The sequence below is a fragment of the Lethenteron reissneri genome, chromosome 3, assembly GCF_015708825.2.
Source record: "Lethenteron reissneri isolate LAM-NWPU_2019-01 chromosome 3, ASM1570882v1, whole genome shotgun sequence".
Lineage (NCBI taxonomy): Eukaryota > Metazoa > Chordata > Hyperoartia > Petromyzontiformes > Petromyzontidae > Lethenteron > Lethenteron reissneri.
This window is the reverse complement of record NC_083781.1, coordinates 106,263-120,759: the sequence shown is the minus strand read 5'-3', so window position 1 is coordinate 120,759 and position 14,497 is coordinate 106,263. Positions and strand designations below refer to the sequence as shown.

Genomic DNA, 14,497 nt, shown 5'->3' with positions numbered 1-14,497 from the left:
TCCTGCAGTCTAAATCAAGATTCTGATTTGGTTGAAAATACTTTTAAAGTGACTTCAGAGGTGAGAGTTGTATCTTCCACGGACCATTCACTTACTCAGCACGATGCACTCCTCAATGCTGAACGCACAGTTCTTCACAATTAAATAAAGAACGCGCGATGCTGCATTGGCAGTGGTTGCACGAGCACACAACGACAAAGATCCCCCGTGTAGCCTGAACAGACTGTTGGGGCAAGTGATTTTCGCGAGCACCTGTGAAGGCCGGAACGGTACACGAGCGGGTATGTGGCCAGCACCACGCCCAAACGCCTTTGTCTCCCTAGTGGCGATGGTTTTACACACCGCACCCTGTACTCATTTGAGGCTAAGTCAACCTAGGGGATGCCCAGAACCGGTTCAGATAATCGTCACTAGCGTCGGCCGTGAGCGGCAATCGAACCCGGGTTGCCAGATTTGTAGCACAGCGCACTGACCGCTACACCACCGCTCCCCACGAGCACACACGCACACAACAAAAAACTCAACACATTCATCCGTAATAACGCTGCCGTGCTGTGAAGGAGGGCCATTTCCCGAAATGTTACCTTGTATAGATGTAGAGTATTTCCCCTTGAGGACAATGGTGCTGCTCAGATTTAGTTTAACATGAAGGTGGTTCGCAAACTTACCGAACACGTTGTGTTTTATTCAAACGTATAGTCTTTAGGAACCATGTAAATTATAGCAGTGCTCAGGAGTGTGCTGAAAACTGAGCATTTGTTCGAATAGCATTTTGCACGTTTGCAAGTCACTTACAGCATACGTAGCAAGGGCATGAGATCCAGTGCTTTTCTCAGGGAACTACTAATTTTGCAAACATTGATAAAAACAATGAAGGGGGTCTTGTGTCGCACGCGCACACAGCCCTCAACCCCCCCCCCCCTTCCTTCTCCCCCTTCGCTTTGAACTGAAATAGCTCTGGTGTAGCAATCAGGTGCGGTAATGGTCCAGCAATAGCTTCTGGTGCAGCAGTGCGAGAGTGCTAGCCGCCTGTGTGAAAATCAAAGCATCCTTCCTTGCAAACGCTGTTTTCATTTTTTTTGTCACGTTGAAAATGTGAGCCATCACACCTGTACACGGTGGCTTACACCGCATCCCCAGGGACGTGCTGCAAAGGATGCAATGTGAACATGAATTACTTTAGAATTTGGTTATTGTTGAAAATTACCACATTGGATCTGTATTGTCCAAACGACACCAGTGAGAGAGGGTCCTTTGGTAATAATTCCCCCATGGTGGCTTTTAGATTTGGAACTGTTGAACCAATGTTAATGTACTCATTTGGAAATATAATATCCAATATGATGCACGGGTTGTATTTCAATGAAAAATTCATTCGCTCATTTTTCTTTTTATATTCAACCGGGTTATTTGGTTGCGCATTCATGAGCGGCGGTTCAAACGATTCACCTGCGTGTGCAACCCAGGAGAACATCTCATTCAAGTTCACAGCGGTTCTCGTTAAAACGCCGGCCTGCATTGAAATCTCATATCAAGACGAAGACGCTGAATCTCAGAGCGCTCCTTTGTCCCTTCGCAGGTATTTTCCACCAAAGGATGATCATTTCAGAGCAAAACCTTCACATAAGCAGCTTTCCGACCGTGGCCAAGTAAGTAGAGCACGATGATCTGCATGCATTGCTGCAGGGTGTAGCGTACTTATTTGCGATATACAAAATATATATAATATCTGTGGCTGCCGTGATATCACCAGCCAAGGCATTCCGCATGGCTTGGCGCCACAGTGGCGAGATGTTAACTTCCTCGCCTGCTATGCAGGAGGCCGTGGGTTCGATCCCAAGTTTAACGCCTGCTGTATATTTGGAGTTTGCATGTCCTCCCCATGGTCGCATGGATTTTTCTCCAGGTCCTCCAGTTTTTCCTTCCACATTTACAGCCGACATACATTCAGAGTATTTGGCTAATATAAATTTCCACATAAGCCACTTCATTGAGCTATCATTTGTGGCCAGGTTGCTTCTGAAAAAGAGCTATACTGCTCAGTGGGCCTTACCTGGTAAAATAAAAAAAACACATGCTTTGTTCACATGCATGCTGCTCTCATCACAAGCACTGTTCTGCGGGGATCACTGTGAGTATGAACACGCTGTGGCATCTGATGCGCGGAACAATGATTAAGGTGTGGCCAATGGTTCTGCTTGCAATTAGACTGAGATGTTCAGGAAACTTTAACTCAAATCAGAATTTCTGCACGGCAGAATCCTACATGAAAATATTACCAGAAGATAGTCAACACATAAAATAAAATTGGCTATTCAGCGTACGTATTGTTATATTTTTCAGTTGTGATATATAAATGTCAGCGCACAGTACTTGCCGTAGGCTGAGATAGTGCATCACTATTTGGCTTTAAATTTCAGATCAGTGTAACTTGTCTGTTCATCTTCTCAAAATATTCGTATCGCCCCTGATACTTTAATAGACATTAATCATTGGCTTCAGATATTGTAAGACACAAATCATAGTATATATCCACCAACAGTGCCTATTGGTTTGAATGCCATTAATTATCTCTCAATGAAAGAAAGGAGCTGGTGCAGTGGTTACCGTGCTGCTGAATGATTCCGACGACCTCAGTTCAACACCCGGCCATAGCCAACCATCACCATCACCGTTGCGTGATATATATATATACCATTTGCTGGGCCCTCTTCACCAACCCACACTGACCAGAGTGGCGAAGTATGGTTAAACAACCCCCCTCCCCAAGACTGACATGGCATAGGGAAGCCCTTCATATATTATAAGGGATGTAATTAATCATTATTTTTGGAATCAATATCGCAAACATCTATACTTTTTCATACAGTATTTTTTACTGAATATTGACAGACACCACTTACCATTGCAACATTATACAGGCAGCTATATGTTTTTATTTGTTATACCATGCTGCTATTTAAATTGATAATTATGGAAACCTTCATGAATTCCAATGCAGTAGTCTGATCGAGGAGTGTGAACATATGCACACACACTCAATGCAGCTGCATCTGTGGCATTGCTGCAATACGCATGGCACACAGCAATTCGTGAGCCCCGTTTGGGCGAAACTGTTTTGTGTGTCTTTTTCAATTCAGGCGCAGTAGAGATGTGTTTGCAAACAGCGCCACGCAAATAATAGCACTTCTGAACCGTCGTTCTTAAGATTCCTTGATTCCTTAACACCCTAACACCTTAACTTAAAGCTTTCATGACTGCAAGAATTCATATTGTTGGGGTATTTAGGTAAAGTCACGTAGATAGGTTCAAAGAAAATAACAAAAAACTATGACGTTTCGATCGCAACACACGATTGCAAAACAAGCAGTCGTCTTTCCTGAAGACGACCGCTTGTGTTGCGGTCGAAACGTCGTAGTATTTTTGTTATTTTCTTTGAACCTATCTACGTGACTTTACCGAAAGACCCAAATAATACCCTAACACCTCTTTTATAGCCAGAACGGGTAAAACCTATTCCTATATTTTGATACTGGCAAGGGAGGTTCCATGATGTAGCGTCTCACCCCGAACTCTCAATATCCTGAGAGTGGCATTGTCTTTGTGCTGTTTGCCTTTTGGCGTCCTCTGGTCTAACACTGTTTGAGACTAGGCTCTAAAGAAAGCTGTCTATGGTGAGGACCAAACAGTTTCAAAGACAATGCATATTACTACCAGAGCATGTTTTTGTTTGAATATTCACCACAGCTATATATGTAGTTAATGCAGGCGTGCTTTCTTGCAAAAGGTTTCTGTTTTTTTTACAGCTTAACACCTGTTACGTTGCCAGAAAGGGTAAAAACTATTATTATATTTTGATACTGGCAAAGGAGGTACCATGATGGTTTGTTACTCCACTGCTGGATGAGGGTCTCCCCCACCTGATGTTCGTATTTGGGTTATGTTTTTACTCTACTTCACCGTGCTGCTCAGTGTGGGTTGGTGAAGAGGGGAGCTCGATACAAGTTGAGATATCAATCTCCACTAACATGTTAGTCACGGCCGAGAAGCAAACTCAGGTCACCTGGTTCGCAGAGCCGGTGATTTTATTGACTTTTAGGTCATTATATTTATAGTGTTTTCACTTTTGTTGGGCCTTTTCGTTATTCAGTCGCAGTTATCAGTCGGATCTGTCCATTGACAGTTGTGTCATGAAGGATGTGGTACAAGTAACCAAAGTCACGATGTATGTACTGTATGTTGAACTTTTTTCACCCTACGTAGCCCACCGTGCGTTGACTATCTCCTGGTAATACGATGACAAAGTTGAGGGCACTCTCTTGTTCAGATTTGTCTGATCAATTGCAGTGTGGGCATCCTTGGGGAAATTTCAGAAACTGCGAACGCTTGAGGGCCCACTCCATGAATAAGACCAGGCAATGGTTGTGTTTTCACACTCCAGGGCTCACGGCTCACAGTGCCAAATCTGTAAATTGATAAAGCAGCTAAGAAGAGTACCACCTCCACATATCCACCCTGGTCAATTAACCACCAACGCCCAGCACAGTGTTTGCGAAGGTGCAACTGTCATTTCCTATCGATGTTCACAAATCTAACCTTTTCACCTGCAGTACTGTCTTCGTAATCTCGCGTACATGTGCTTACCTCTCACGTAAGGCACACAAACTCGTTGCTTTTATTGCTTTGAGCGGGGGTCACATAGTTTGTGTTGCGTGCTCTTGCCAGCAGCATTTGTTTAAAAATCCTGATTCTGTTGATGACACTCCGGAGTTTGATTTTGTTTGATTATTATTCATATTCTTCTGTTGAGAGACAAAACAGAGTTCTAATTATATTGGCTCTAAATTACAGTAAAGCAAACTGCCACCTTTAAAGGAGTCTAGCCCCGCACCTCCGTTACGCACGGTTGGCTACATACGGTGAGAAAGAAAGTTCAACACACACATATATACAGTGAGGGAAAAAAGTATTTGATCCCCTGCTGATTTTGTACGTTTTCCCACTGACAAAGAAATGATCAGTCTATAATTTTAATGGTAGGTTTATTTGAAAAGTGAGAGACAGAATAACAACAAAAACATCCAGAAAAACGCATCCCTCATTAAAATGCAAATCAATTTATAAAAATTTTGACATGCGTTTTTCTGGATTTTGTTGTTGTTATTCTGTCTCTCACTGTTCAAATAAACCTACCATTAAAATTATAGACTGATAATTTCTTTGTCAGTGGGCAAACGTACAAAATCAGCAGGGGATCAACTACTTTTTTCCCTCACTGTCCATTTGTACGACTATCGTTTTTTGACATACGTTCACGTGTCTGACTTTTTCACGTATCCGCCGACCCCTTGGTCCCCAAGCGAGTCGGATGTACAATGACGACGTCGTGATGTAACACCGTTGTTATCGACCCTCGGTTTAATCTACTTCCCCCCGGGACCAGGACCGTGGTTCTGCTGGTGCCGGGCTTAGTGTCGGAGAATCTGGTGGATCGACTGATGGAGGAGGAGAAAGGAAATTCCATGGACGAGGCCAGCTTGAAGCAAGCGTGGCGCTGCCAGATCCTCAAGGACACCTTCGAGGCAGTACTGGGGCCCACTATCAATGCCAGGGATCTACACAAACACCTGAATGTTCGTATTACATGTTCATCTCACCGTAGCCTGGGCAGGCAACAAGGCAAATTAAATGTAACGGTCTGCCTACTACCGTGGGCAGGTACAGAGAGATTCACGATTGGTTTATTTGGGTTAGATTGTGTAGGTAGAATGTCAAACTTTAACTATGCCCTCCACCACCCAACAGAGCCAATCAAAATAAACTACTAAATATTTTTATATTTTAAGGCTCACTGAGCTATTTTAGCTCTTTTTCAGAGACGACCTGGCCACAAATTAAAACTCAACGAAGTGGTTTATCACCACGTGGAAATATATATATATCAGCCGAATCCTCTCAACGCATGTTGATTCTAAATGTGGAGGGGAAAACCCGGGGGACGTGGAGAAAAATCCACGCGACCACAGGGAGAGACAAGCAAACTCCAAGTATACAGCAGGCGTCAGCTTGACAAGTTGTCACGTGGACAAATGTGGCAAATTTCAGTGACTGGAATATGGCTGGGGACGCTGCTCCAGGAGGAGTACATCGCTGTGTCTGCTCGTTGTGCAGAACCAAGAGAGGAAAGTTTGGGGTTGGCTGGAGCACGTGACGGGGCTCATGGAGGGCACGGCACGGAGAGGCGCTCGGGAGTCGCTCGATGACCTCCACACTCAGCTGCTCGATCTCTACCTGCAAGAGATCAAACCTGCGAAGGCAGATGGAAGTAGGCATCGCGCGGCAGGTAACGACGACACGCCGAATCGTCGATCGAACCAGGCTCTTATGCTCACGACGCATGCCAGGCATCGAATTGTGTGCGTAGAATCAGTCACTTGAAGAGTTTGCACACTGTACACATGCAAATGATGTGCGAATGTTTCAGGCTAATGAAAGGAACAAAACTATGCGAATGAGGCTTAATGATGCAAAACGATGCAAAAACAAGGTTCCACACTCTGTGGATTCCAATTTGGTGAATTGTCAGATTTTTACCGTCGTTATTTTGTATCGTTTTGCATTGTTAAGCCTCATTTCCATCGTTTTTACTGTCTTTTTATAATTGTTGGTGGAGGTGAGGATCATTCCACTCCTACAGTGCCAAGGTTACAGCCACAATAGAAGCCATTGAGAAATCCCACGCTTTGCTCTGGACGTTACTTTACTCTACAAATAGACACCATTAATATAACATTAATTGACGAACATAATGCACAGTATATTCTGAAATTATGAACCACATTCTTTCATCGATCCACTCCTGGATGTAATGCCTCGCCACACCACCTTGGTCATGCAGGATGTTTGGCTATACTTCACCATGCTGTCATCTTCATGGTTCTTTCGGTAAAGTCACGTAGAAGGGAAGTAATAAAATAATAAAAATAAAACATAATAAAATAATTCTCATGACGTTTCGGCCACAACGCAAGCAGCCATCCTCAGGTGAAGACCAGGTCTGTCGGGGAGACAGTGTCTGAATGAAACACCACCACGCTTGGAGCGTCTATTTAAGCTGGGTTGGAAGGGGGGAAGTGCGCCTTGACAAAATAATTTGCATATCAAGAGGAATTTAGCATATTTATGAGAAATGCAGGAATGTGATTAGTACTACTTGTGAAATGCGTAGGAGGTGGGCGGGGGGGTTTCAAAGTCATATTATACCCGTGGATTATGCAGGATTAGCAGCATCAAAGGGAGGGGATTGGGGTAGCATTAATAAAGGGAAGGAATGTTAATAGTATGTAGATAGATAGATAGATCGTTATTGTCATTGTCACCAGTACAACGAAATTTAAAATGCTCACCAGTCAGGGCATCATTCATAAATTTAAATTAAATAAAACAATAAAAATAAAATTAAATGAAAGATAATCAATTTATACTATATATAAAAAACAGCCCAAGTATACCCACATACCCACATAAGGTTACATTTTGTCATTGCACATCTCTATTTCACAGTCAATTGTAAACACTATTACTTAATAATTAATTAGCATTATTGAGTGTGGTGATCGCTGTAGGGTAAAAGCTCTGTTTGAATCTGTTTGTCCTTGTTTTGACTGATCTGAATCGTCTGCCTGATGGCAACAGCTCAAACAGTGAGTGTCCAGGGTGAGAAGAGTCCTTTATAATGTGCTGTGCTTTTTTGATGCAACGTGAACTGTGTAGTTCTTCCAGTGTGGGGAGATGGCAGCCGGCGATCTGTTGGGCTGTGTTGATGACCCTCTGGAGCGCTTTCCTCTGAGCCACTGTGCAGCTGGTGTACCATACACAGATGCAGTATGTAAGAATGCTCTCGATGGAGGCTCGGTAGAAGGACACCAGCAGTTTCTGTGTGATGTTATTATTCCTGAGAATTCTCAGGAAGTAAAGTCTCTGCTGGGCCTTTTTCAGAAGCTCAGTGCTGTTGGCGCTCCAGGTCAGGCCCTCCCCAATGTGGACTCCCAGGAAGCAGAAGTCTGCCACCCTCTCCACACAGTCCCCGCTGATGATTAGTGGTGGAGTGTCCGTTTTCTTTCTCCTGTAGTCTATTATGAGCTCCTTGGTCTTTGCGGTGTTAAGGAGCAGGTTGTTGCCCCTGCAGTATGCTGTAGCTGCAGTAACTAAACAACCACGTAAAAAAACTAAAGTATAAACTACATAGTATCATCAGTATACTAAATATACTCTCAATAAGCTGAGCTACTAACAGTAAGTAATACATTACAATTCTATGTCGCAAAAAATATAATATGCTTCCAGCTAAACGTTTTTCCTCTTACATCACACGGGTCTATCCCGTACTATATGCTGCCATAGACAAACCCAACATTAAATTATATACTGTATTACTATACACCACCCTATACCTTAGAATAATACATAGTGTGTAATATTACACTGAGGACGGCTGCTTGCGTTGTGGCCGAAACGTCGTGAGAATTATTTTATTATGTTTTATTATTATTCTTTTATTACTCCCTTCTACGTGATTTTACCGAAAGAACCAAGAAGATGAATCACTGCAGTCACGAAAGCTTTAAATCGAAATTCACCATGCTGGTCAATGAAAAGATAGGAGGGAGGCCCAGGACCGGTTCAGATATCGCTCACCACTGATGTTAGCCATGGCCAGGATTGGAAATCGGTGCCCTACTGTGCCACCATTCGCTCCATGTATTTCTACAATCCATTATGAAATAATTATTACATGTCGCAAAATTATGTATGTTACATGTGTAATGACGTCCGCAGTCTTGCGATTCGACGAATTGTTACAAATAGGGGTCCTGGTTCTGAATGAAGAATCTGGCTCCCCTCATGGCTGTTGGGGTCAGCTCAGCCCCTTACATACAACATATATACGCCATGCAATGAATGCATTAGCAGAGGCACAATATGATGCGCGTATCGTGAGCATGAATGTCGATTTAAATAAATCGATGCATCGATACACGTCTTATTTGCACCATTTGGATTGTTCACTTCCGATAGCCGAGCAGAGAGCCTGTATCTAAGCCAGCTTGCATGAGGTCACATCTGAAAACCACCAGCAAATTTTTGACAGGCATTCGCGAAACGTGCCCATCCTTTGCAAGCCACCGTGATGTCACCCGCAACACGTAGGCATAATTTCATGCCACTTGTCATTAGTCCCAGGTCTGCAATTTGCTGCTAAATGGCAATTTAGGATGGAAATGTGCCAAATTTGAAGAAAATTACCCGCAAATTACCGTACTCAATTTTGGATTGTACATACCAATCATTGCACCCCCCCCCCCGCGCCACTGTCAAAACTTGGTAGAATCCTCCTGTAAGACACTCGGTGAGGCTTTCATGGGGTAAACAAGCGTGATAACATAGCAATCATAATATAACAATTGCGACCAGCTCTCATTAAATCTCCTTTGGACGAGGGGTGGATGCATCTCAATGGGTTCATTTTTGTGGACTTATTTATTCATTTTAAAGAAAGCCTCGACTATGTTTCGCATGTTCTTTCTTTGTATAAAAACACGCACTCAGAAGGGGAAATTGGTCAAACATCCTGAGCAAAATCTCAAGACGCCAGTGAGGCTTTCCTTGGTAAATAAAGAATGTATCATGAGATGCGTTCCTGTGTGTATACGTCCAGCCGTTTGTCATTAAACTACCCATTGATGCATCGTATGAATCACATGGTTTGTTTGATCAAACATCACTACGCTAATAATAATCAGTGCGAGTTGATTAAGGTGGGGAGCATAGTATATGGGAGACTAGAAATGTTGTTGCATAGCCCTCCGCTATCTACAGATTAGCCCCAGAGCCTATAACACCTGTTATGCATGATGGTCACCCATCCGGGGTAATATCCGAGCTAAAGCCTGCTGAGTTTCTAAGATCTTACATGATTAGGTTGTAATCTGGGATGATTGGAACATAACCATAAACAACGTAATGTATCACCAAATTGTTTAAACGTATTCGTGGACACATCTATGTGTGTCAGTGACCTGGGTCTCTTGTGCACTGTCTATCCTTGGTTCGACCCATTTTCAGTGTCAATGAGAGTACAGAGCAACCCCTTGACTGTGTTGGTGACTGCCAATTGCACTCCCCCTGCCCTACAGACTCGATGGCGGATTGCAAACACCTCCTTGGGGCCGTGCCCAAACCTGACATCCATTACAAGGCCTGGTGTGGAAGTAACTCAATCGGTAAGCCGCCGGGCTCGATATTCAGCAGAAACTGAAGTTTCATACCAAGTGTCCACCTCATGCCATAACTCAGACCAATTTAAGTGACACATTCCTGGTGAGATGTATGTTTAAAATTATTTGTAACTTTTTTAAACACAGATGCTGACCACAGGCCCAAAACACAAAGCATCCAGCCACAAACAGCACGATCAAAGTCGTAATAGATAAAGAGTTAAACACGTTTCTTCAATTGAGCAAGGTTATTATGAGGACTTGGGGAAAGAGACGATGATGAGAGGAGGGAATTCCAAAGTGGAGCAGTGCGAGGGAAGAAGCAGAAAAAATAAGTGAGGTGACCTGCGGTGTGGTGAGTGAGTGGGTGAGTGGATGAGTGTGTTTTTGTGACCTGCAGTATAGCGGTTGAACACAGTATGGACAAGACGAGAAAGTCAGTTTCATAGACCAAGTTCTCATGAATAGGGGGAGATTAGTATCTATCAGGAACTTTTTGCATGATGAAAAACAATCATCTAGCCCAGGGGGTGGGGAACGTCCGGCCCGTGGGCCGTATAAGGCCCGCAAAATCATTTCCTCTGGCCCTGCCAAGGCAACCGCAGGCGGGACTCGAAATTCAATAAATCTAGGAGCAAACCTGGAAAAGCAGTTGCGAGTAGCAGCAACATCATCAATACCAGCTAACATCACACGCCTCACCAAAGAGAAGCAGTTCCAGCCATCACATTCGGGGTGAGTTAATTAAATGTTTGACCAAATATAACGGGCTAATTTTTAAGTTGATAATTTTGTATGGCCCGCGAATGATGTTATAAATATCCAAATGGCCCTTGACAGAAAAAAGGTTCCCCACCCATGCTCTATCGAAATAAAACTTTTGAAAACCACAGCGCCAAAGATACAATTGCCCATTGGATAACTGTCTGATGGCAAGTTTTTTTCTTTCCTTTTTTCACCACTCATTTTCATGCAGAGAGCATGTTGGGCGACATCAGCGAAAAAGAGAGCTCCTCGGACACAGACCCGTCCACTCCGTGGAAGCAGACCGTGGTGCCGCCAAAAACACGGATGGTCAAAAACCAGAAATACTCGATCGAGAGGAAAAATGGGATTCGCGACCGATCTCGCATTGCGATCAACACGGACTACAAGTCCTCCAGCTACCCCGACACTGGCACCAAGGTGGGTGGGCACGCCACAAGCCCATGTGCACATGCGTGTGTGTGTAGTGGGGAGCGGTAGTGTCGTGGTTAGTGCCCTGCGCTACAAACCCGGCGACCCGAGTTCGATTCCCGCTCACAGACAAAACCAGTGACAATTACTGAACCGATACTGGGCATCCCCCTCGGTCGACTCAGCCTCAATTGAGTACCTGGCGCGGTGTATAAACATCGTAACTAGGGAGGCAAAGGCAGCCAGTCCTATTGTTGGCCAAGGTGCTCGCCAACAGCACTTGCCCCAACAATCTGTTTAGACTATACGAGGGGTCTTTGTCTTATGCATAGTGGGGAGCAGTGGCGCAGTGATCCACGCGCTGTGCTACGAATCCGTCAAACCGAGTTTGATTCCCAGCCATGGCTGACATCAGTCGTAATTATCTGAACTGGTTCTGGGGCCTCCCACTTTTATCAACTCGTATTTACCAGTGTGGTAAAGTGTGGTCAAACAACCCCAATTGGCAACCCAATGTAGGGTAGGCCTTTATTCAGCTGTCGAATGACAGAGGGCAGTTAATGAATCGGAGGTGCCAGTACACTTGCTCGCAGCATCAATGACAGCCGAAACGTTGAAGCGTGCAGCCCTTGGTGTGTGCCTCCGAGTCACTGTTAAAGCATAATGTGTGGCGTGGCTAATGGTGTGTATTTGTGGGAGATGTCTCCAGGTGACAATCATTTCCATAGCGGCGGCAATAGGTAATAGGTGTCACGGGATTATTCGATTCCTCCGAGCCAGAGTTGTCACCGTGATTTTAATTTATTTATTTTGGTAAAGCCGACAGCGGCGCCCTAACTAGTTCATTAAGGCATATCGATACGTGTTTTAAATGTTTCTATAAAAATAGCAGCGGCATGTAATTGTGTCCGCCGCTTACCGCAGCGTTTTGAATTGTTGGAGGGGTATATTTCAGAAACAGTTTGACAGCCGCACGGCAATTTGTGAAGGAGGCCACGACAATGTTTGCAGTAATTGGATTCGAAAGCTTTGATGACAATGTCCCTGGTGGTGTGATTTCTGGTGGGGGGGAAGCTCAGTATGTGTTCTCATACACAACACCGAGGAAAGTTTGACCTCACATTTCGGAATTGTCGAAACTTAAGGTGAAAGCCATTAAAATGAGACTGCTCAGCGTTCACCTTCAGCCCCAAACCTGAACCGGACGATGAATTGTCGCAATTGTTGTGCCCCAATTTGATCGAGGAATGGATTTTTTTGTCTCGTTCCATCAAATCATAATTTTCACCACACAGTGAATGTTTTTCGCGAGCGCAGCGATTGATTTTAACCACCCAATAATTTCGTGCCGAACGCACGCGCCGCCCTCGCACGAACGTACGTAGCTACTAGATTTGAAGCTTTCGTGACTGCAAGGATTCATATTCTTAGGTTTTTTCGGTAAAGTCACGTAGGTAAAACATCAAAATTAATAAAAAAAAAATATATAATATAATAAAATAATATAATTAAATAAAATAATTAATTTTGATGTTTTACCTACGTGACTTTACCGAAAAAACCTAAGAATATGTACGTAGCTACGTGTGTTGCTCCTCTCGTGTAGAGCACGTTGGCCTAAGTTACGCAAATTTCAGTGTGGAATTTCGATTAAACTGGTTCCAAATAGTGTTTTGCTGTCGAACCTCTGCACACCACCGCCACGTAAAATAGCCGAAAAATGGCCTCTTGTCAAAACTGTCGAACGCATGTGGCCTCATTTACAGTCGATCACAGAGACTTTAATTTGTTAATGCGTAACAAGTCGTGGTCACACTGGCCGATAAACAACATTGCTCGTGAGTTGCAAACCCAAACTGTTTTCCGAAGCGTTACAAATCAACGTTAAAATGGCGAAATGTTTACAGATCTTGGTCAGTCCACAGCTGGATGAAGGCCTCCCCATGCCATGTCAGTCAAGGGGGTGTTACTTGACCATACCTCACCACGCCGATCAGCACGGGTTTTGGTTGGGGGGACTAGTTCAGAAATCACTCATCGCCGCCGTTCACCATGGTCGGGAGTGAAGCTCTCTGCCACCGCTACAAGGACGGAGAGATTTGAACGTAAAAATTTAGTTCAAATCCAATTATTCACATTACTTATTTGAGCTATTGTGCAGATGCTACGTGAGTTATCATATGTCATCACAAGATTGCGAGACATGGCGATGGTTTGGGGAAGGCCTCATCCAGCAGTGGATTGATCATGGCTGATGATGCTGAATGCTGATTTGAGCGTGGAAACAATTCGAATTTTTCTGAGTTTGGACAACTTTTTCACCTTTATATGCTTCTACCCACCCAACCTCTCGCCGTTCAGATCACATATTTTGAAAGTTTAAGGATCACAGCAGCTGATCGGAACGGCCAATCAGAGGACAGCGTCTCACTCCCAGCATGCACTGTGCGCATGGTGGTGATTGGGGACGACAGAACAGTGGCCCAGCTTGCTCGTGAATACCATGCCCTCAGGTACCGTTCTGTTTATCAACACAGCATTCAGATGCCTCGTAAACTTTGACATCAAAGGGAGGGGGTAGGGGTAGCATTAATAAAGGAAAGGAATGTTAATAGTATGTAGCTGCAGTAACTAAACAACCACGTAAAAAGCTAAAGTATAAACTACATAGTATCATCAGTATGCTAAATATACTCTCAATAAGCTGAGCTACTAACCGTAAGTAATACATTACAATTCTAGGTCGCAAAAAATATAATATGCTTCCAGCTAGACTTTTTAAACTTTTTCCTTACATCACACGGGTCTATCCCGTACTATATGCTGCTAATCCTGCATAATGCATGGGCATAATATGACTTTGAAAACCCCCCGCCCACCTCCTACGCATTTCACAAGTAGCACTAGTCGCATTCCTGCATTTCCCATAAATATGCTAAATTCCTCTTCATATGCAAATTCTTTTGTCAAGGCGCTCTTCCTCCTCCCTCCCAGCTTAAATAGACGCTCCAAGCCTAGGACGTGTCATTCAGACTCTGTCTTAT

General features: G+C 43.9%; 1 protein-coding gene across 1 annotated transcript in view; it reads left to right on the top strand.

Moving 5' to 3' along the window:
• The window catches only part of LOC133347718 (phosphoinositide 3-kinase regulatory subunit 6-like), an 83,472-nt gene that overhangs the window by 31,352 nt on the left and 37,623 nt on the right, over positions 1-14,497 (top strand). Inside the window, exons 5-10 of the mRNA XM_061560232.1 lie at positions 1,580-1,649; positions 5,444-5,633; positions 6,172-6,343; positions 10,197-10,283; positions 11,254-11,462; positions 13,815-13,966. Of these exons, the coding sequence (XP_061416216.1) occupies positions 1,580-1,649; positions 5,444-5,633; positions 6,172-6,343; positions 10,197-10,283; positions 11,254-11,462; positions 13,815-13,966 (880 nt within the window). The remainder of the gene's footprint in view (positions 1-1,579; positions 1,650-5,443; positions 5,634-6,171; positions 6,344-10,196; positions 10,284-11,253; positions 11,463-13,814; positions 13,967-14,497) is intronic.